This window comes from Amia ocellicauda, chromosome 7, assembly GCF_036373705.1.
Source record: "Amia ocellicauda isolate fAmiCal2 chromosome 7, fAmiCal2.hap1, whole genome shotgun sequence".
In the NCBI taxonomy this organism is placed as follows: Eukaryota; Metazoa; Chordata; class Actinopteri; order Amiiformes; family Amiidae; genus Amia; species Amia ocellicauda.
The window spans coordinates 1,558,716-1,580,306 of NC_089856.1; the positions used below are offsets into that span (position 1 = coordinate 1,558,716).

The 21,591-nt window shown below is 49.8% G+C and overlaps 1 protein-coding gene across 2 annotated transcripts in view; it reads left to right on the forward strand.

Annotated features, from left to right (window-relative positions):
* The window catches only part of olfm2a (olfactomedin 2a), a 116,022-nt gene that overhangs the window by 41,176 nt on the left and 53,255 nt on the right, over nt 1-21,591 (forward strand). Inside the window, exon 1 of one of the 2 annotated variants that reach the window (XM_066707827.1) lies at nt 13,381-13,555. The exons of the other annotated variant lie outside the window; for it this stretch is intronic. Coding sequence (XP_066563924.1) covers nt 13,418-13,555 — 138 coding nt within the window. The 5' untranslated portion in view covers nt 13,381-13,417. Of the gene's footprint in view, nt 1-13,380; nt 13,556-21,591 lie in introns of those variants that run through there. 2 annotated transcript variants of the gene reach the window in all.

Below are 21,591 nucleotides of genomic sequence, written 5' to 3' on the forward strand. Positions count from 1 at the left end.
CAAACACATCTCCGGCTGTTTTTTCTCTTCTTTTTTTCTGTCGGATAATTGCCGGACAGATAAGCAAGCACCACGCGGTGACCTTCACGAAAAGTCATTTCCTGCCTCTCCTATCTGCTAGATAAAGTGAAGCGTTTGCCTCCTGCCCCCCCCCCATACCTCCTCCATCTCTCTTCCAGTTTCACAGCCCCCTCTGACAGGGAGCCTGGGCTGGGGGGTCGGGGGGGAGAGTGTGAGGAGCGCGGTTTCTCCTCCCGTCGCCACACTGTGGGTCCTGACTAAATCTGTCGGGAAGCCCTTGAGAAACAGACAGTAAATCACAGCTCCGGCTCCGGCTCCAGCTCACACTCATTATCACACGGCCCCCGAGCTGTTGCCATAGGAACCAAGGAACTCTCCCCGCTCAGCCAGGATCCTCGGTTGCCTAGCGCAGAGAGAGAGAGAGAGAGAGAGAGAGAGAGAGAGGGAGAGGGAGAGGGAGAGGGAGGGGGGCAGACTGGGACTCATTGACCAGCACAGTGGCGGGAGGTGTTGACATTTCCAGCCTTGGTTTTCTGCCTTAAAGAGAGCAGAGCTTTGAGAGGATATAGAGAGCCGGTCCAGAGTATATAATGATATATACATTTATATATACAGACGGGTGACAAATTAAAGGAAAACCCACATACAGTGTCTCAGTGAGGTGTTGGGCAGCACGAGCCCCAGAACAGCTTCACTGCTCTTGGCACAGATTCTACGAGTCTCTGGACTCTACTGGAGGGATGGACACCATTCTTCCTAAAGATATTCCCTCATTTGGGGTTTTGATGATGGTGGTGGAGAGTTACTGTCGGTCCAGAATCTCCCATAGGTGTTCATCTGGGCTGAGATCTGGTGACTGTGAAGGCCAGAGCATATGAGTCACATCATTTTCACACTCATCACACCATTCAGTGACCCTCGTGCCCTGTGGATGGGCATTGTCATCCTGGAAGAGACACTCCCATCAGGACAGAAATGTGTCACCATAGGATAAAGGAGATCACTCAGAATAACTGTGTCATGATTGCAGTGACCCTTCCCTCTAAGGGGGCAAGTGGACCCAAACCATGCCAGGAAAATGCCTCCCACAGCGTAACAGAGCCTCCGGACCCCCTCACTGTAGGGGTCCAGCAGTCAGGCCTGTCCCGTTCTCTTGGTGTCCCACACACGCACTCGCCCACTTTGAGAATATGGTGAAGGATGACTCATCTGACCAGATCACTTTTCAACATCTCTGTAGACCAGTGCGCCACTGAACTCTCCTCTTGCCATCTTGATCCAAAATGGAGGTCAACTGGGTCTGCTCAGCATTTGTATACATGCACAGAGCATGATAGGATGTTAATTGCTTAATTGTATCATGCAGTGCACCTGTTTGGAGGCGTCTGCATTCGTTATGTTCCTCCACTCATTTATTCAGGGCTTTCTTTTAATTTGTCATCCGTCTGTATGTGTATGTTTAAAGATATATAGGCATTCATGCATGATCGGGACAGACCCTGCACTCAAACTTCACGGCACACCATCTTTAAAGTGGCTTGGCCAACTCTGTGCCTATAGGAATCCTGGACCACCTCTTATAATTGGTCAGATTATTATTATTATTCCACCATATATTTCAAATGACCATAAAATGAAATCTACTGGATAAGGTGGTAGATACCTATAGCAGGTTGTCCCTCAAGAAAAATGGAGGTCATATGCCATATGGTGAGGTGCCAATATTGGATTGAGTGACCATTATTAGACAATATTCAAACATCTTCTTCACGGAAACCGCTAATGGGACAGATGTGACACTTGGTGCATGAAGCTGAAGCATGTCATGACCTATATTCAGATTTGTTCAAGACAAGCCGATCAGTCAGATGGTTTGGCAGTTGATCAAAAATATTGAATTATCTTCTTCTCTGAAACTGTAGGCAGAGTGAAGCTACATTTTGCACACATGACCTTAGCTGGGTCCTCTATCGAGGTGGTTCATAAAACAAGATGGCCACCCTGAGCAAATCAAATTACACCTACAGTCACTGGTATATATTTAGACTCATTTTAATTCACAGATTCGTTTTTATTGTTATGTTTATACTAGCAATGTAGCGCCCCACAATGCTGCTTGTGGCTGTATTTTCAATGTGTCTTACCACTCTCCTATACCCGTGTGCTTCGGTTCAAATCTCCACGTTCTGCTTTCTCTGCGTGGTAATCCGGCCGCCGCCACTGAAGGTCAGCGGCTCTTACTTGGCATCAGTCGCCATGCTGCCAGTCTGTTGTGGGGGGGCAATGGTGTTCGGAGTGAAAACAGCGGAGCGCGCTTGAGTTCGGGGGGAGATAGCTGCGAGAGAACTGCTGCCTGTGACATCATCAGAGCGGGTGTGTGATCTCGCTCCCAGGGGCACAGGGGGCGGCTGGGAAAGGCCCACAGCCCTGCGTGCGTTTGCGCTCCCGCTCCAGTCCTCTGGCCGTGCAGAGGGTATTGGTCGCGCCGGCTGTACAGTAATGCACGTGTCCAAACGCATTACGGCAGTCGGGGTTCCTCCCGCCCATTCCTGGCTGAGCGTGGACCTCTCACAGCGATGCCAACTCTGCTTCCCTTTGCCCTCTGACGATAAATTCCAGCAGGGGAAAGAAAAGAAGTTACAGCAGGGATCCAAGCCTGGTTGTAAACCAGGAGAAACACACAACTGGACATTTACATAACTGCTTAAACCTCCCAGATATTACTCAGAAATAGCCGAAAGCCACTTCTAGCTTCATCTCCATTCCTGTTTAAATCCCATCGACACCCAAGCCGATCCTTCAGTGCTTGTTCTCGACAAGCATTCCTCTAAACCAGGGGGTGGTGGTGGGTGGTGTCTTCTGGATTGTTTCAGCCCGGTGCTCAGCTCCTTGATGGGTCTGATCGCAGGACTGGCGGGCTGTGTTTGACTCTTCTTGCCCGGCTGCCGAGAAGTCTGTGGGTTCTGTGTGGTTCTGTTGTCCTTCCCTTCTTGCAGCCGCAGAAATTGGCCTGTGATTCGATGACTTTCGACCTAGCCACGGCGGCGAACCGCAGCCCCTGCAGAAACACAGCTGAGGGTCCCAACACCTCGGGGGGACGAGGCGCTCTGGTCACGGGGAGAGAGAGTTTAGACTGATGTGCAGGGTTAGAGGGGTGAAGTCACACTCCTCGCATAGACAGTACGACACTACTAATGAGGGTCTGTACGAGCCGGGCGATGCCAGCCAGCAGACCGGGGGCAGCTGGAGAGCCACGGTCAATTAGGAAGCAGAAACCCGACTCCGAGGGGACCCATCACTGTCACTAATGCTCCTCTCGCTCTCCACGTCTCTCTCTCTCTCTCTCTTCACAGACTAACTGCTCTCTTTGTGACAATTAAGGATTATTAAGAGACTCACAGTCACACAGAAGACTCGATCTTCAGAAGAGTGATCATCATGTCTCTCTCTCTCCCCCACACATAATTTTGATGTATATTGGCTCTGTCACAGTGCTGATTACCCCAGGGTCAATCACCATCCGTTCCCAGAGACTCGGGCAGTGCAGCAGCGCAGGGTGATGTACGGCCCCGTGCCACTCAGGGGCCACTCTGGTGTTTTTAATCATGCGTAGCCGTGTCTCACAGTTCCTCACACGGGGAAATTGCATCAGCGCAACCCTGTGTGACAGAGACACCCTGTATCGTGAGGCTTTCAGTAGCGCAGGTTGACGATGACAAGTTTATCCTGTGAATTATAGCGGCTGCCGTGCTCATTTCATTTCTCTGAGCTTCACGGCGCTCTGCTGCCCTCCGCTGGTACACACGGGCGATGCAGAGTCAGGTGGATTTAAAGCACTGGGTCTCAGTCACTGTTTTGTGTTCCCGCCGAGCTCTCAGCCACTTCATTTCACCCTCAGTTGAACTAATTTGCTAATGTGGCTTTTTAAATCATGTCGCTTATAAAAAGTTGGAGATTTCAAACTCCATGTACAGTTTCACACTGAACATGAACTCTACAACTGTTTAACATCGTTTAAAGTCTCAAATTAGGCAAATTATTAATTAAATTAGGGTTCAATTAAGTACCCTCCTAGTGATGAAGAAATTGAGAGCTGAACCGCATCAGGACAGGGTGTCCCCAGAACCACTGGTTTAAAGGTTCATCATATGATCAGACCTGGAGAAGATACTAACTGTGATCAATTGTGAGTTTAATTATAAACACAAACTTGGAATGGCTGGATTTTTAGGCATCTCTAATAATAACATCATGATGTATTTTTTCCTATATGTGTGATGTTAAATAACATGAGGAGCCATACACTGAATACATTAAAATTGAACTTGCAGGTTTCCACTGGGCACAAAGAGGACTCTGGGAAATAAAAAGCTGAACAGGAATCAGCCGTCAGATGGAGCTGAAAGTGTTCGTTTAAATCACTGAACTCAAAGGCGTCCTTTTGACAAACCGTGGAGAGACGAGCCAGCTTCTCTAATGGACAGACCTGGGGGGGGGCAGCTGTTTCTCGCATGCTTTTCTGTCTTGTTTTGGGAGATTGCTGACCTGATAAGACCAACACACATTTGGAGCTGAGGCCGGTGAGGGGCTCTGTGGCCCCCCGGGGCTGAAGTGCTGCGGTGGCGCTGATGGCGGCGGTGAATGATTTGAAAGCTCTAGCCGGGAGGGGGACGGGGCTGTGATTGCAGAGTGCTCGTAGTGTGGCAGCCGCAGGGGCCAGAGCGGAGACCCTGCGCATTTACGGGCAAATTGCATCACATCACCGGAGGAGGAGAGTGATGTTGTGTTGTTCTATTTTTAGTATGAAAGAGGTTCAGGTATCATCCAGTGCAGTACTGAGTGGATGTGTTTGTAAACAGCGTGGGGAGATGTTCACACAGGGAGCCCCCACCCCGCGGGAAATAAAACAGTCTGAGTCCCCCGTGTTGCCCCTCCAGTCGAGCCCGGCGACTCTCACACCTGCAGTTCCCACGTTGCCCACCGGGCGGCTCCACAGCTGCACCGCTGGCTCAGGGTTGTGAAGAAGCGGGGGCTTGTGAGCTTCGTGAGATTACTACTACTACTACTACTATTACTGCTTCTACTGCTACTACTACTACTACTACTACTACTACTACTATTTCTGCTTCTACTACTATTACTGCTATTGATACTATTACTACTACTGCTATTGCTACTAGTACTATTACTGCTTCTACTGCTACTACTACTACTACTACTATTTCTGCTTCTACTACTATTACTGCTACTATGATTGCTACTACTACTACTATTGCTACTACTACTATTACTACTACTACTACTACCACCACTATTACTGCTTCTACTACTACTACTGCTATTGCTACTAGTACTATTACTGCTACTACTACTACTTCTACCACTTTTACTGCTTCTACTACTATTACTACTACTGCTATTGCTGCTATTACTGCTTCTACTACTATTACTACTACTACTATTACTGCTTCTACTGCTACTACTACTATTACTGCCCCCCCCACGGTTCAGCCCCAAGCGCAGTGTTTCTCCTGCTGTGTGTGTAGACGGCGTGTCCGGCCCGGCTCTCTACTCCGCTGTTACTAAAGCCCAGCTCAGTCCTGTGGCTTATAAACACGAATGATCTGGCGATGAAGACAGGTGCACGATGGGAGAGTCTGATCGTATTCTAATAGCACAGCCGCCCCTAACGAGCCCTGCGATGACATCATCAGCACCGGGGTGGAGGTCTTTGAGATGATGGTGACGGGTATTACTATCAGTAGTAGTATTTTGTGTCTACGTTTACACAGACATTGGTTTTCAGTGGCCTGGGGTCTGTGCACGGGGTGGGAGGGTGATCCCCTGCAGGGCTCTGAGCATCCCTCGTCTCCTTCAGCGTAATCGGCAGAGACGGAGGCAGAGATGGCCGCCGGCGGAGTCATTAAAATAGGATTTTGCACAAACTCAGTCCCAACTGTGAATGTTATACTCGCTCATTTGTTTATTTATTTATTTATTTGTTCATTCAATCCGCGCCTAAGCTGTCGAGGGCCGGCGGGCATCCCCATCCCGTTAGTGTGAGACGCCAACTGCACCTGACCGGCAGACGGAGGACCCCCGTCACTGGTCTGACCACGTGTAGACACGGTGCAGGTGGGAGATGTTGTGGGTACTGAAGCTGGCAGAACAGTGAGAGAGAGAGAGAGAGGGAGAGAGGGAGAGATAGAGGGAGAGAAAGGGGTATGTGTGTGTGTGTGTGTGTAAGAGAGAGGGAGAGAAGGTTGCTGAGGAGAGGAGGCGGGGGGTTACTGACGCAGGCCCAGCACAGCCAGGAGCCGCTCAGCCTCAGCACCGCTCTGCCGGTTCTCACTAATTGGGACGGTGGTGCCATCTGTCCATGCCACCCCAGGAGCCGGGCTTTTCCGCTGGCTCCCTGCCTGGCGCGGTCCCTAGATGGCCATCAGTCACGTCGGCCCCATGCTTCCTGATGTTTCACACTGACGTGGGCGACCGGGCGGCCGTCCTGGGCAGCTCCTTTCCGTCCGTCTGTGTTTTCCTCTGACCTCTCCTCTGTTTCTCTCAGTTTTTCCGGTCGTGATCAGACTGAGATCCAGTTGATCTGTTAATCGGTACCCGTGTCTGTAGGCGTCTCTGTGTGCCAGAATATCCGCTCGTGTGGGTTTATTTATTCGTATCAGGCGGGCATCATGTGTGAATTACAGCTGTAGATTTGGGGGGACAAGGGATGGACAAAACTGATGACGCCACACAGAAATCAAGCAGAAATTCAGGAGAAACGCTTCTCTTGTTTCTAGTTTCCAAAACAAAACTAACAAACCAAACAAAAAGCCTAATTATGTCACTTACTGTCCTGGCGCACGTCTCCGCTGGGGAGGCGAGATGGGGGTGTCGCACCGCGTTGGCACCGCGAGGGAAATCGAGCGTCTTCCCTGGCCGTAATTGCATTTTGTTATTAAAAACAAGGGAGGAAAAAATGTCACGGAATATAATTCATTATCTTAAGATGAAAACGTGCCCCCGGGGCGTTTCTCTGGCACTCGCTGTCCTTTTTATAGAAAGGGCCTCTGAGCTGCGCGCGCCACTCCACCGTGATGGAGCTGCTGTCTTAAAAACACAACGAGAAAACGCAGAGAAGCGGCCGTGAACCTCATTGAGATACAATACATAAATACCACTGATCGGCTGAGGTATTACAGGAACTGTAGTTTCTCAACCTGTGCTCTAATCTCCCTTTTACTGTTTCTGATACATAAGAACACAAGACCGTGTCCAATCGAGAGGAGCCCATTCGCCCCATCGTGCTCGTTTGGTGTCCATTAATAACTAAGTGATCAAGGATCCTATCCAGTCTGTTTTTGAATGTTCACAAATTGTCTCTTCAGCCACATCGCTGGGGACTTTGTTCAGATTGTGACGCCTCTCTGTGTGAATAAGTGTCTCCTGTTTTCTGTCTTGAATGCCTTGTAGCCCAATTTCCATTTGTGTCCCCGGGTGCGTGTGTCCCTGCTGATCTGGAAAAGCTCCTCTGGTTTGATGTGGTCGATGCCTTTCATGATGTTGAAGACTTGGATCAAATCCCCACGTAGTCTCCTCTGTTCCAGGGTGAAAAGGTTCAGGTCCTCAGTCTCTCAGTAGGACTTTCCCTTCAGACCTGGAATAAGTCTGGTTGCTCTCCTCTGAACTGCCTCTAGAGCAGCGATATCTTTCTTGAAGTGTGGAGCCCAGAACTGTCCACAGTATCCAGATGAGCTCTAACTAGTGCATTGTACAGTCTGAACATCACTGCCCTTGTTCTCAATTCTACACTTTTGACAATATACCCTAACACTCTGTTTGCCTTTTTTATTGCTTCCCACATTGTCTGGATGGAGAAAGTGAGGAGTCCACGTAGACTCCTAGGTCTTTCTCATGCGTTACTTCAACTAGTTCTGTTCCTCCCATAGTGTAATTATAGGGACATTTCTGTTACCTGCATGTAATACCTTGCACTCGGAGTGTAAAACACGCTGTTCTTATATAAAACATTATCTGCATGCCTTCAGGACAATTTCATACAGATCATGTTTTTTTATCTACTACAAATATATATTTTTTGCAATCCAGCAGTAAATGACCTGAATGCAGGTTTAAATTGTGTTTGACAAACTGAGGTAAGAACAGGATCTGTGTGGAGGCACTTACTCACTAATGCCATGTAATAGATTGTTGCTAAATATGGCCAAAGCCAGGCAACTTCTAGGCAGACGGAGACGACCTGCTGCACGGTATTTACTGAAGCGCAGTGAAATTGAGACACTTCTCAGGAGCACTATACAGAGCCTTCAGCTGTCATGGACTGACAGAGCAGTACAAATAAAACAAAAAAAAAGATATTAAAATTTTCATCAAAGACCCTGCAACCTTCTGTTGTAGAGACAAGGATGTTGACTTTGAGGGGCATTCTGGGTAATTGGCAGTGGCTCACTTTATACCCCTAGCTCGGTAAGAACCCGTCATTAACGGGCCAGGCTCTCTGTCACCGCCCTCCTGGAGCACAGGGGAAAGGGACACAACACGGGGGGTTAATAATACTAACGTGTGTGTGTGTGATTGTGTGCGCGTGTTCATATGTGTGAGACTGTGTGTGCACGTTCACTCGTGTGTGTTCACGTGTGTGACTGTGTGTATATGTGCGTGTTCACGTGTGTGTGACTGTGTGTATATGTGTGTGTTCACGTGTGTGTGGAGCAGGGCGACAGGACGCATGGCCGTGGGGTTTGTTGTACAGCACTGTCGACACGAGGGCAGGGCTGGGACGTCCTGACGTCTCAGACTCCGAGCTGGACGTCTCGGCGAGAGGCAGTGCTGCTGCAGACGGATCTGTAATGTTTTATTAATTTCTTCTCCTGGTATGAATTCGGCAGTCAAATGAGGGCAGCTAAAACTGCCACGGTGAGACTCGGCATCGTCATAAAGTTCACTGGGGCCAAAACATAAGAGCAGAACTCGCATACGCTTCATGGAGTATAACATCTCCCCCACTGTCCTCGCCTCGTGAACGCGACCCACTGTACTTCCTCCCCGGCTGCAGTCGGTCACTTCTGGTCGCTCGTCTGCACATGATGTCAAATGAACCTGTCAGCAGTGAGGCACAGCACCGGCTCTCTGGGCGAATACAAATGCAGAGGCAGGCGGTGCAGGTCCACCACACGGGGGCAGTCTCGCCCAAGGCTTGCCAGGCTGGTGTTTGTGTTGAGACGTCGGGATCGGTGCAGCGGCGCGGGGCCGAGAGGCACATCTGTCTTTGTTTTTGTTTGCCGAGTGCCATGGCTCCCCACCGGACCCCCTACACAGCCGGTTGTTTCTCTCTCTGCACTGTAACTGAACGCGAGATCGAGCAGCGCTCATCAGCACTCATCTAAACTGCAAAGCCAGCACAGCATGTTCACCGTCCCCTGTGGCCCTTGTCCGGTCCGGGGCCCCTGCACTGACCAGTCCTCTCCTGTTCCTCGGACTTGTGTGACCGCTCTTGTGTGCACTAACTTCCGCTGCAGATCGGATACGGCAAAAACAAAACGAAACTGGTCTGACCGGTTTTATTTACATATTGATTTGAATCCAAAAGCTAGCATTCAGTTTTGGTGATAAGTTCCCTTTCCACACACAGCCCACATGGAAAGTAATATGAAAATAACGCTGCTTGATGCGGTGGGACCGTGCCACTGCTAACACGGGCACACCTAGCATCGGGAGAAGGGTCGCCCCCGTCCGTGTCCTGCTTACTCTCTCACAGTCTCTCAGCGCCGCTTCCTCGTGCTGTGGACACGGGGTTAGTGTCGGAGTGATGTTCAGGCCACAGCTGGTAGCTCTGGAGGACACTGCTGATCGGGAGAGACGCATTTTTCAAGGTGGACTCTTGAAAGTCATCTCCACGCCCACTTGACTGACAGCTTTTTGTTTCCTATAAGTGTAGCGTTAAATCCCAGTGACGTACAGCACTATTGATGGGTTGTGCAGTCGGGGGTCTTATCTGTATTCCTGTACACAGGATCGCACGGACACAAACACACACACACACACTTCTATACAAACAGGAATCCGGCTCCAGACCATCCGGCCCAGATCTTGTTTGTGCTTCCCATCTTCTGCCAGGAAGGAACCCTCAGGAGAAGCAATTTAGAGGCAGCGAAACAGACGTTTGCAGACAGATCAGTTCGTACAGCCAGGACAATCCCGCTGAAAAAACACACAGGCGGACGAGCTGCCCGTAACGAGCCCCCAGTGCAGACACCTGCTGCGGCTCTCTCTCTCGCTGTCGAAGGCAGGTGCATGCTGGTCTGGTCATGCTGGTTTGTTGTTTGTTGTCTTGGCCGAGGAGACCGACCTTCGGACAGAACCGAGCGCGCTGGACACGTCTGCGGCTCGACGTGAGTTTCAGCCTCCGGATCTGAAGGGTCTGGGGGGGGCAGGCTGAGACAGACACACTGGGAGCTGCAGGACTTGACGTGGCTGTGGCGCCATCAGAAGAGCTGTCTTGTGGTGTGAAATGGGTTGAAGGTCATCTCCGCTAAAGCCCCGTCTCCTCACAGCTCCTGAACAGCCCGACTCATCCCCCCCGCCGCCCCACATGTCCAGTGTGAGGGGCTTCAGCAATGATGCTCTGGAGCGAAGGAGTCTCACTGAATCTCAATCGCCTCTTCTCCTGCAGAGTCACCCAGCCAGCCTGCCGCGCACGCACACGCACACACACACTCACATAAACACCCTTACACAGAACAACATTGACAACACATAATAATAATAATAATAATAATAATAATAATAATAATAATAATAATAATATTGACTGAGGATTGTCAGGCCAGTTCAGTGTGTGTGTGCTGCATATCTGGATGCATTTTATTCCTCCCCTCCTGACTAAAAGCTGAACTCTAGACAGCGCTGCTCCCTCGCTGAACCGAGGAGCACGGAGAGGGAGACGCAGGTCAGCTGACAGGAGCTCAAACGCCTCTCCCGGAGGGTCCCCTCGCACACAGGGCTGTCCCGGGGGTGTCAGGGCAGGCCGGCGCTGGCAGGGAAATGGCCGAGATGCACCCAGAGGGGGCGCCACAGTGCTCCTGGGCTCTCAGACACCCACACAAGCACAGAAACACATTCACGGCCACTCCAGAAGTGTACATTGCATTAAACCGTCTTCTTTCAAAATCCCAATATAGATGTATATGTATAAATCATTTTATAAATCCCAGTTTGAAGGCTAATAAGACCTAGAAAGTGGCCTGGATGTTATAGCTTTTGAGAGAAGATCGAAGACAGACTAAGACACACGCACACGCATGTGCACACACACACGTCTCTCTCTTATTTGTGTAGACACTGGTCCGTCTCTACATGGAAATCTATTATTGCAACCATATGCTGCATAAATTGCACTTAAGTGTCACCATATACACATTTAAATACATACAATGTATTTTACACATTTTACACCATTTCTATATCTGTATTATTTAGTTGTTGTCGTTTTACTCACATCCCCTCTGGCTTCAATAAGCAATGCTATGCCAGACCCCCCTGTACAGAACAGCACGACAGCGCCCCGAAGCAGTATAGCGCTGACCTCCCGCTGACCCCTTCTCTGACCCCGCTGGAGCAGATACAGTGTTTTTCTCTGAACTGATGCCCCCCCACCCCAAAAGAAAGAAGAAAAAGATACTTTCCCTGCACCGATGCTCAGAGACACGCTGTCACAACAGATCTGATGAGTGACGCACAGTAGAAACCTTTGACTTGGGGGAATACTTCGGAAGAAACATAATTTCGGTCTCAGGAAAGCTCCTCGAACAGCACAGCACAGCACAACACGACACAACACAGTACTCGACCCTACAGCACCTTCGCATTCGTCTCAATATAATAAAATGCAATCAAGTACCAGACTGACAGAGATGGGACCGACCTCAAACTGATGACGGCACCGCCTCGAAAACAACCTGCTGTAATTTTTGTGCCTGTTCTTTAACTAGATTGTAAATTGATTTGACTTAATAGGACTGGGTGGAGAGGAAGGGGGTGGGGGGCATTAATCTACCATCTTCTGATAATCGGGAGAATTAATCAGTCGGGGAGATCAAAGAGAGACGCAATGCTCTCTCGTTACTCTCCCCGACCCGTCCCACGTGCTCCGAGGCGGCCATTTGTGCTCAACGGTGATTGCCAAGCCGCCACTGGCTATTTTTAACCATTTCATCTAATTAGTGGGCGGTCGATACCCCTAATTGATTTTACAAGGTACCTGATAGTTAATAAAGTCAAAGAGGCACCGTTTCTCTTTTTTCTCCCCCTTGTACGATGCACAGTGAATAGAAACCAGTGCCAGTGTATCAGCGCTCCGGGGGACGGGGCTCCTTCTCAGAAAGACGATCTCTATTAAATCGGTGCGTTTGGAAGTCACATTATTTATTAATTGCCCACAATGTGAAATGTCACATTGTTTGTTTGGTTCTTGTTTATCAGTGCATTGGTTCACTGGCCTGGCGATCACTTTCGAACATCACAGGCCATCGGTCTCCGCACTTCAGTGCCCGGAGTCACAGCTGGGGGAGCGACGCGTCCCCGACCCCCGGCCCCCACTGACCTCGCCGCGTCCCAGTTCAGGGATCCCGCCTCTCGCCGTCTTGGGAGGTCAGGCGCGAAAGGTTAAGGCAGCCCGGCTTTGTTGTCGTCCCCGGACCCCCTGAGGATGAGCCGCCCCCCGCCCCCCGTTCACCAGGGCCCTCGTGCTCCGCTGGCGTCCCTGAAGACCTTGGGAGCTATTAGTTACAGTTAAAACGCCCTCCCGTCAAGACGAGCCCTGGCCAGTGTCCAGGCAAAAGCAAAGACGTCATCTGAGAGAGAGAGAACGAGAGGCATCGGGAGGGAGGAGGGAGCTGATGTGTGTGTGTGTGAGAGTGTGAGTGTGAGAGAGAGAGAGTGTGAGGAGGAGTGTGCCTCTCTCTGGCTATCCCTAAGCTTATAAGAGAGAGACGCTCGCGCAGTCTTTCAGCGCTCTGACAGCAGGAGGAGGAAGCAGAATGCCTCTGGATTAAAAAGCTCTTTTTCATTTTTTCTCTCTCCTCTCCGCTCCGTGATTTGTTTCCATCTTTTGCATGTGTGGCACAGGAGGGGGGGGAACCTTCTCGCACTCGGCCGCTCGCTCTCCGTACTCCTCTGACTCCGGGCAAACCCCCCCGCCGCCGCTGTGTCTTCCCGCTCTGTGACTGAGGACAAGGGGAGGCGCGGATTTTATTTTGGGATAGGGTGTGTGTGGGAGGGGGGCGGGGGGGGGTGGAGAGGCTCGTGCCCCCAGGCTGGCATTTTCTAGAGGGGGGCGGGGGCCGAGCGGGGCCCTGGGCAGCACCACGTCGGGGCCAAAATGACGGTGCCACTGCTGAAGATAGGCGCCGTGCTCAGTACGATGGCCATGGTGACTAACTGGATGTCCCAGACGCTGCCGTCGCTCGTGGGACTCAACGGGACCACCATTTCGCGCGGGGGGACGTCCGAGAAAATCGTGAGTGTGGGTAACAAACTCGTTCCTTTTCACGCAGGGAGGGGGCGGGCTGTGGTGGTTGGGTTTGGGAGCTGGGGGGCGGTGGCTGTTTTGCTTGTGGTCTCAGAAGGAGGGTCTGCACTTTTTCGCGATGCTGTCCTGTAGAAATATCTCTACCACCTCAAGACCCCTACACACACACCTCAGCCCCCCACCTCCCTGCTTTCTGGGGTCTCCCATGTGGGTTTGCTGTTGTGCTTTGGTGGTAAAAATCCACGCAGGATAAAGGAGAGAGAAGTTTGTGCTCTGTCGATGTGTATAATCTTTGGCTTTAGCCTTCAGTGATGTAGGAGCAGTTTGTTTTTCTTTTTGAATCTTACTGGCACTGTTTATTTTATTTTGCTGATTCCCTGTATTGCTCCTGCATGGTTGTGTGCCTTATTAAATAGCTGGTGCGGAGGGAGAGAGACAGAGACGGAGAGAGAGAGATTTGGATGGTTTATTTCAGGGGAGATCGGAGGGATGATTCTCCCTCCAGGAAGTCCTTTAACGATATCGCAGAGGTACGGCAGCGTCTCCTGTCACATTGCAACACTTCAAGTCAACTTGCGAGCGTGTGTTGACATCTGCCAGATCGTTAGGAGGAAGCTTGGTGCCGCGCGGGCAAGGCGCTGTGTGGGCTGGTTTGTGTGTGTCGAAAAGCGCTGATTGAACTTGGGATCTGCGCTGCGGGATCTCTGTAGCTCCCAGTGAGTCACAAAAAGCACAGGGAAGTCGCGTGGCACGATGGAGTGACAGATCACTTTCTTCAGCTCTGGAATGAAAGCTGTGTGCGTGTGCTCAGATGATCTGCACGCCTGGCAGGGGGGTCCCAGTGAGGACGTGGTCTTCATAAGCCAGTGCTGGATTTTAGTGAGACTGCTGCCGTTTGTGCAGAGACACGGTTAAGGTGTTTGGAATAAGAGTAATAGCTTTCAGAAACAGTATTCGTATATTATTCCTGGATTGTGCGTGGCTAGCACTCAGTCCCTCTACAGCAGAACTCCAGCTGTGCTATTTCAAGGTGCTCTTGTGTTTTACAAGCAAGTACAAAACAAATAAAGGATATTGGCCATTTCATTCTGTGTTGGATAGGCAATACCGAACTCTAGACAACTGCCATTCCTTCCTTATCTGCTGCAGTTCAGATGCGGCCCATGCATGCTAACAGTGAGGTTGCTTGAGGACGGTGCCGAAGGTTTTGCTAATTGAGCTGAGAAATTGGGGAGGTGCAGAGTGGACTGAAGTCTAATAGGTACCAGGTGATGCCACAGGAGGGCACTGCTTTTCCACAGCTGATGAGACATCCTGACAGCACACTTTGGGATAGGGTGGGCAGGGTGTTAGTAGGATCTCGGGACACCCGTATCTAATCGATCGATCGATCATCGGTGCAGATTGTATGCTGAGCCACAGCAGCAATCACACAGTGATCTAAAGTCACCACAGGGTTCACAAGCCAGTTTACACGTTGATCTGCTGCAGGAAAGATCTGCTCGGTCATTCCCATTGGGGACGGCACCTCCTACTGGATGGGCTTGAAAAGTACGGCAGAGTCACTGTACATGTTTCACCATATAGCCATACCAGGTTCCTAAAGAAAAAGGAAAACATGTGGGGCTAATTTATTATCTGGCGTGGACCTCCTACACCTCCTGCCTGGTCCGAATACAAGGGTCTGTCACTGAGCAGGTCGTTCCAAGCCGCTTGTTCCTCTTCCCTCGTTCACCTCAGATCTACTTTCTGGCTCAAAGAGCATTGCAGGAAGTGAGACATAAATTTGTGAATCTTCTTCAAAAATGTAATTCGGATCAAAGCTGCCTCTCAAAGGCACCCTAGAGCCTGTTCAGATAAATCCCCCTCGCGTTTTTTTATTTTTATTAAGTGTTCCACAGCTCCCAGAGACATTTATTCTTGTCTCTTTGGAAGAGTATTAATGGGCGCACGCTCTCGACCGCAGCGGCTTTTTGGAAATTTCCTCCTTAATGTAATCGTACTCAAGCCAAGGCCTAATAAATAAAGTTAAGGGCCCCGGTGACAGATGGATACATTCAGAGAGGCTCTTTCCTCACTCTCACCGAGTGCACTTCAGCGGAGTGACTCTGAAAGCACTGTTACACTACAGAGCCCATGAGGTCCTGAGTGGGCACACTTGGCACAGCTGGGCTTGCTGGTTCTCATAGCTACATCGCTCCGATTCGGATTGCATACCTAGCACGTTGTTGTATTGGGTTATGATTATCTATAGAAGATTGAGCACCCTAATCTCATATAAGATCCAAACTTTCGAGCTACCTCTAGTGCTGAGCCGAACGACCTACGACCCACCCTGCCTGGTACCTCCACAGACACCACAGCCAGGTACCCCAGCCGAGCATTACAGCACCGCCATGATAGTGCAATAGGGAGGCCATGCGTGTGGGTAGAGAAAAATAATAGGAAAATAAAGTGGCCTTCACCTGCAAACCAATTAAGCTGCCGTGTGGCAAACGCATCAACACATGACATTGATCCGGTCCCCTGGGAGGCCCTTCTGAGCCGGGGAATGAGAGATGATGTCTGTTGTAGTTAAGCTTCATCCTCAATGCACAAGCTGGGGATGGGTCACAGTAATCACATAGCAGAGCAATCCTGGCCCCGAAACTGACAGCGACCCGAGGCAAACCCGTGCCTGTTCTTCTAATAAAGCCATCTCAACAAGATTTTGCGGATGGTGAAGACAAAAGGCAGGAGCTGAGTGAGCGAGAGAGAGAAAACTTCCTATAGGAAACAAGTCTATGCATGGTTGAGAGTAGTTCTAGAAATTGAAAATTAAAACAGTTATGTGCGGATCATTCTAAATAGACCTACGGATGAAAGATACATAATTGCAAACCAGGGGGAAATGCAAGAAAAGGGCATGCGGTGTTCTTGAAGAATTAAGCATTCTCAGAGGCAGGAATTGATAGCCATAACGGTCCCGTTCTGCGTCTGTGACGGCACACTCCAGTGACTGTGAATTGAAAGGCAGGCTGGTGTCTCTCAGGTCCCGAGTGCAGATCTGACTCAAAGCCTGCATGTTTTAAATATCGCCGCTCGCCGAGAGATCCCGGGGCAGGATATGCACTGCGGTGAAAGCAGCGTATTGATTGGATTAACTGTCAGTCACTGGATGCAGCCGGAGCTGTCCGCTTCCCTCCCAGCGATGTGCGCTGGCGAGATGCACATTGCTCTCTGCAGTCTCAATCTGTACTTGTCACTCTCTTTAGCTCTGAAAAAGGCTACGGCTGTCCCACACGGCCATCGCTTCAGAGAACAAACTAGACAGGGACGGCAGCGCACATGACAAATCGGGCGTGTGATCGGCGGTGAAGGAGCCGCTGTCACGGTGAAGTCGGAGCAGAGAGCTCCACCGTGGCTCCCCGGCAAGAGTTGCCTTTACTTCCAAGAGCCGATGGGACACAGCAACATCATGTTAGATCTCGTCAGGAAGTGGCGTGTAATTTTCAAAGCCTTATCTCTTGCTTTGAAAGGCCCTGGACTATACTGGACTGGACTGGAATAGAATAGAATAGAATAGAATAGAATAGAATAGACTGGACTAGAATTGAACTGGAGCCAACTTTGATCAATTAAGTCAATGAACATACATATGTGTGGGGGGTTTAACAGTCCCTGAAACAAGGCGATCAACCCCTCAAGGCTGCTCACTGGCTCGGCACAGCCAGTCCTGGATTCCACTGGGACCCACCCAGGAGCACGCTGCTAAAATAAGACTGTAACCGTATTCTGCAGCACTGCTGGGATTGTCTACAGAGAGTACAGCCGACACAAAAAGTGCCAACAAAGAGCAGACGCAATGTTGCCTCTGTGAGTCAAGATGTGTGCAACTTAAACACACTGTTGGGCGAGAGAGAGATAATAAAGTTACCAGATTCACAGCTGTCTGAAATGATCCAGATGCTCGAGCAGCAGCAGTCGCAGCAGAGACACGGCAGCGTGGAAGTGGGCGCAGCGCCACCCCACAGCTGCAACTTTGGTGGCAACTTCACTTTTCATTCTCTGCCCTGCCAAGCCCGTCGCACGATCACGAATGCCTCTCCAAGACCGTGCCAGGTCTTTAAAAGCTCGGGCAAACTTGAGCGGAAATTGCACTCAGGCGCCGCGCGACACACACACACACACACACACATATATTTATCATGCTGGAGTGGAAATAGAGCACAGATCACTTTTAATGTACTTCATTCAATTGGATTAGGCAGCCTGGGCTGACACGGATCCGGGCAGCTCTTGAGAAAAGCCAACGCATTACTAATGATAACTGTGTTAACAAGATGCGCATTCGAATGTAGCCGATCTGATGTCAGTTGCACCCGAGAGTAATTTCAGTCCTGCCTCGTCTCATATGCTGCCCCACCCGTCTTGTTCCATTCCCGGGCTGGTTTTTCTTCTTCTCCTCTTCAGCTCAGTTATGCTGTGAACCCCTGCAGGAAAACAGGTACAGAAAGCAGTCTTGACACATAGATTTACATGCAAGAGACACAACGTCGAGCTCGGAATAAGCAGACGCAAAAAAACAGTCTTAAGGTGGCTCGGGCCTGAGGCGGGAGGCTGGTATTCAGACTTCGCAGATATGCATTGGTCGCACTTGTGTTTGGGCAGATGTGCAGGGCAGACTACCTCTTCCTGGTACAGACACCACACTACGCAACAACAGCGGGCAGCACCGTCAACCGGAACTCGAGAGCAACCATTGCGCGTCCCGCGGCGTCTGTGCTGTTCTGAACGCCACGGCAAGCAGATCCCTAAAGGTACGGATGTGAATTAAATCACTCGGCCACAAGCACATCGTCTCCATCTTGAGAATACAACCAGGAGGAGACTAAATACTTCCCACTGCTTCTACATCACTCTCAAATGTAAACCCACCCCCTACGTGCTCCTTAAAGTCAGGTCTGCAAAGATTAATGCTGACATTAAGGCCAAGATGCACTAAATGAGTTACTTTCTTTCTTTTTTATAACCTGGAGGTCATTTAAACTCACTTCGCCCCCCAGAGTTAAAAAGGATCAGCAGATTGAGATTTTTTTGCCTCATTAGTCGGCGGTGCCAAATTGCGTTAAGCGTAGATCGCAGAAATGACCTTTGAGGTGCCCGAGGCGTGCCTGGCAGTGAGTTGGAGACGTCTCCCAGATCCCCCACTGTATCGGGAGCAGGGCGGTGCTCTGACCCAGCCTTTGAACGCACTGTCCCCAATTAGCGGGTCCAAGAGCTGGTTGCTGCCCTGGGAGGACACACGTGGGCAAGGAGGCCGAGTCCCACGGTCTGGTTGGCTGGCCTGACCGCGCACAAATTGCTCCTGAGCAGCCGGGAGGGCAGCAGGCAAAGTAATACACTCACTAAACCCTGGGCACCGTGCCAGCTGCCAGCTCCGGCTCCAGCTCCAGCTCCGGAGGCTAAAGATGTGCCACACAGGACCCATCTGACTCCCACTTCACAGACTCGCTGCCAGCCCCTCTTTATCAGCCTTTGTTGTTCGTCACACGGTGTTCAGCAGGGAGGATTAACCGTCAGTCAACAATCTGATACTGATCTCATCGTCAGGACGTCGAAACCCGAGCCGCCTAAAATATTCTGAGGTAGCGTTGAAAAAATATATAATAAATATATATAACTATAGATGGGTTTGTGTTTGTTTTCTTTGAGAGTAATTGAGCCCTCCAGACAATCCTCCTCTCTGTCGACTGCGGGTCTCCGGGCCGAGTGTTGTGAACGGGGAAAAAAGCGGCTGCTATTGAACTCGAGTTTCTGATTCCATTATGAAGTGGACAGTCAGAAAGCGGAGGATCCGAGTTACTATTTACAAGCATCACGCAGGTCTGTCTCTCCCGTCAAAATATTTGACAGTTTATAAACGTCTCCCGCCCCCCCACCGCCCCTTAAAAAAACCCCTCTCTGGCTGTCTCGCTTTGTGATGAAAGCAGTTTGCCTTTTTGATATCTTTCAGGGGAGATAAAATAGAAGTTAAAGACAGTTGAAAGCATCGCCGTCTGAGGTGATGGAATAATCACAAGGAACAGATTACAGTCTTTACAGCCGACACGCCCGTTTTATGAATTTCATCTATTTATTTTGGAAGAGCAGTCTCAGGAAGGCATCGCCTGTTTCCTCCCAGATACACTGAGGATTAAATGTGCGGGCAGGAGGCCACTGGGCTTTTAGAGACCGTTTATGGAGCTGCGATGCTCGGTGGCAGCTGCCAGGCCCCTGGGCATGAACTCTCCGGGGGGAGCAGGCAAGCGAACCCACGGGCTCCTCGCCTTTGATTCACTCAATCACGAGTTTGGACTGGAAGGGCAGAAACAGTCCTGCTATGGAAAGCAAACCCTGAGGAGAAACCAGGCCGGGTTGTGTATATCCGGCTTCTTTTTCTTAAGCTTTACATTTTTTATGTAACAGTAACTCTATACTGTTCATCAAATAATTAATCAATCAACCAATCAATCAATAAATTAGTTAATTTAAATATTGCTGTCATACAAAGCCTTACGTGGTATGGCTGCTTCTTACACTGCCAGTTTGCTTTGTCTTAATGCCCTTATTTGCAATCTGCAGTCCATGGAGACCTACTTGTCTCCTGACATTGTTCAAATATTACCCCACCCTGATAGACTGGAGATGTTAATTGGGCTTTCTTCAGGAACAGGAGCTGGAGGCTGCCCTGTCCGGGAATCAGCAGGAAGAGAGGAGAACGCAGCCCCCGATCTGTCTGTCGGAGGGTGTTACAGTAACGACCCTGTTTGGTGTCAAATACACCGGTGAAACAAACCCACCATACGTGTCCATGTCGAGTGACATGAATGCCAGCTTTAAGTGGCACACTCGAGCTCCACACAATCACAGCCCGCTCTCCCCAGACTGCCACATCAGCTTATAAACGCTAGTAAATGTGGCCTTGATTCAGCCCTGCTTTGCATTAACAAGCTTGAGAGACACATTCTTCCGCACAGAAAGTCCTTACTGTGCAAAAAGTTAGTTTTCCCGTCTTGGCTGGATTGACATCCATTTTCTTCCCACCCTCATGGACTGTATGTGATATTAATTGGGTTCCCTTAACAGACAGGTAGAGAGAGAGATCTCACAATTTGTGGAGTTGGCTTAGCTTCAGTGGGCGAACGTTAACAGGAGGATTTACAAAGGGTTTTTCTCGGCTCCCAATGAAAATTTAACAAACAAAGTAACAAAGTGAATGTTTCAAAGTGCTGAGGTTTGGGAGAACACTAATGTGTGCCTTTGTTCCCTTACATGTACCTTTTAGTGTTCTGGCTGTGTTTTATTTGTGATGAAAGAGGAGAAAATTGACAACAAAGTCAAAAGCTTGGGAACGCATCCTGCTAATTTATTTTGCATCAACGTATGAACGTGTCAAAGAGTTTAAATGTGGAGGCCGTCCATGTTCTGGCCCGAGTCCGCCTAACTAGATGATCCAAGCATGACTTCTGCCTCCGAAACAGACCGGTCTTTTGATTCTGATTCGCGGATTCACGTCTACACTTGTGGAGAACTTGCTCCGATTAATTATACAGCAGCACACAGAATTGTACTGCTACACAGCTCGCTGTCATATTAATGTCCAGTGCGTCACATGATACGTGACATCTTGTACGGATAAAAAGGTTTGGACAGACGCAGCTGGAAATGAAATTGACACTCTTTAGCGTGGTTAATAAGTGGATACTCCCGGTACATACTACATTTGAGGCCGACAGCTGTGAATCTGAGTTGGTTTGTGAAGAAAAATTACTCCCTTAGATATATATTACGAATTAAATTTATATGAATTGAATGGAGACCAGTTGTTCAAATTAAAGTTCTGCTGTGTTGTTTCTGTTTGTTCTACGGCTGTGGACCCGTATCCTCGAGAGATCCTGCCCTGTCTGTCAGTGAGAGATGACAGGTGCTGAGGCAGTCCTTGGAGGAGCTCAAAATGCTGCACTAATGCATTACCCCTCGAGATGTTAAGGAGTGCAGGACTT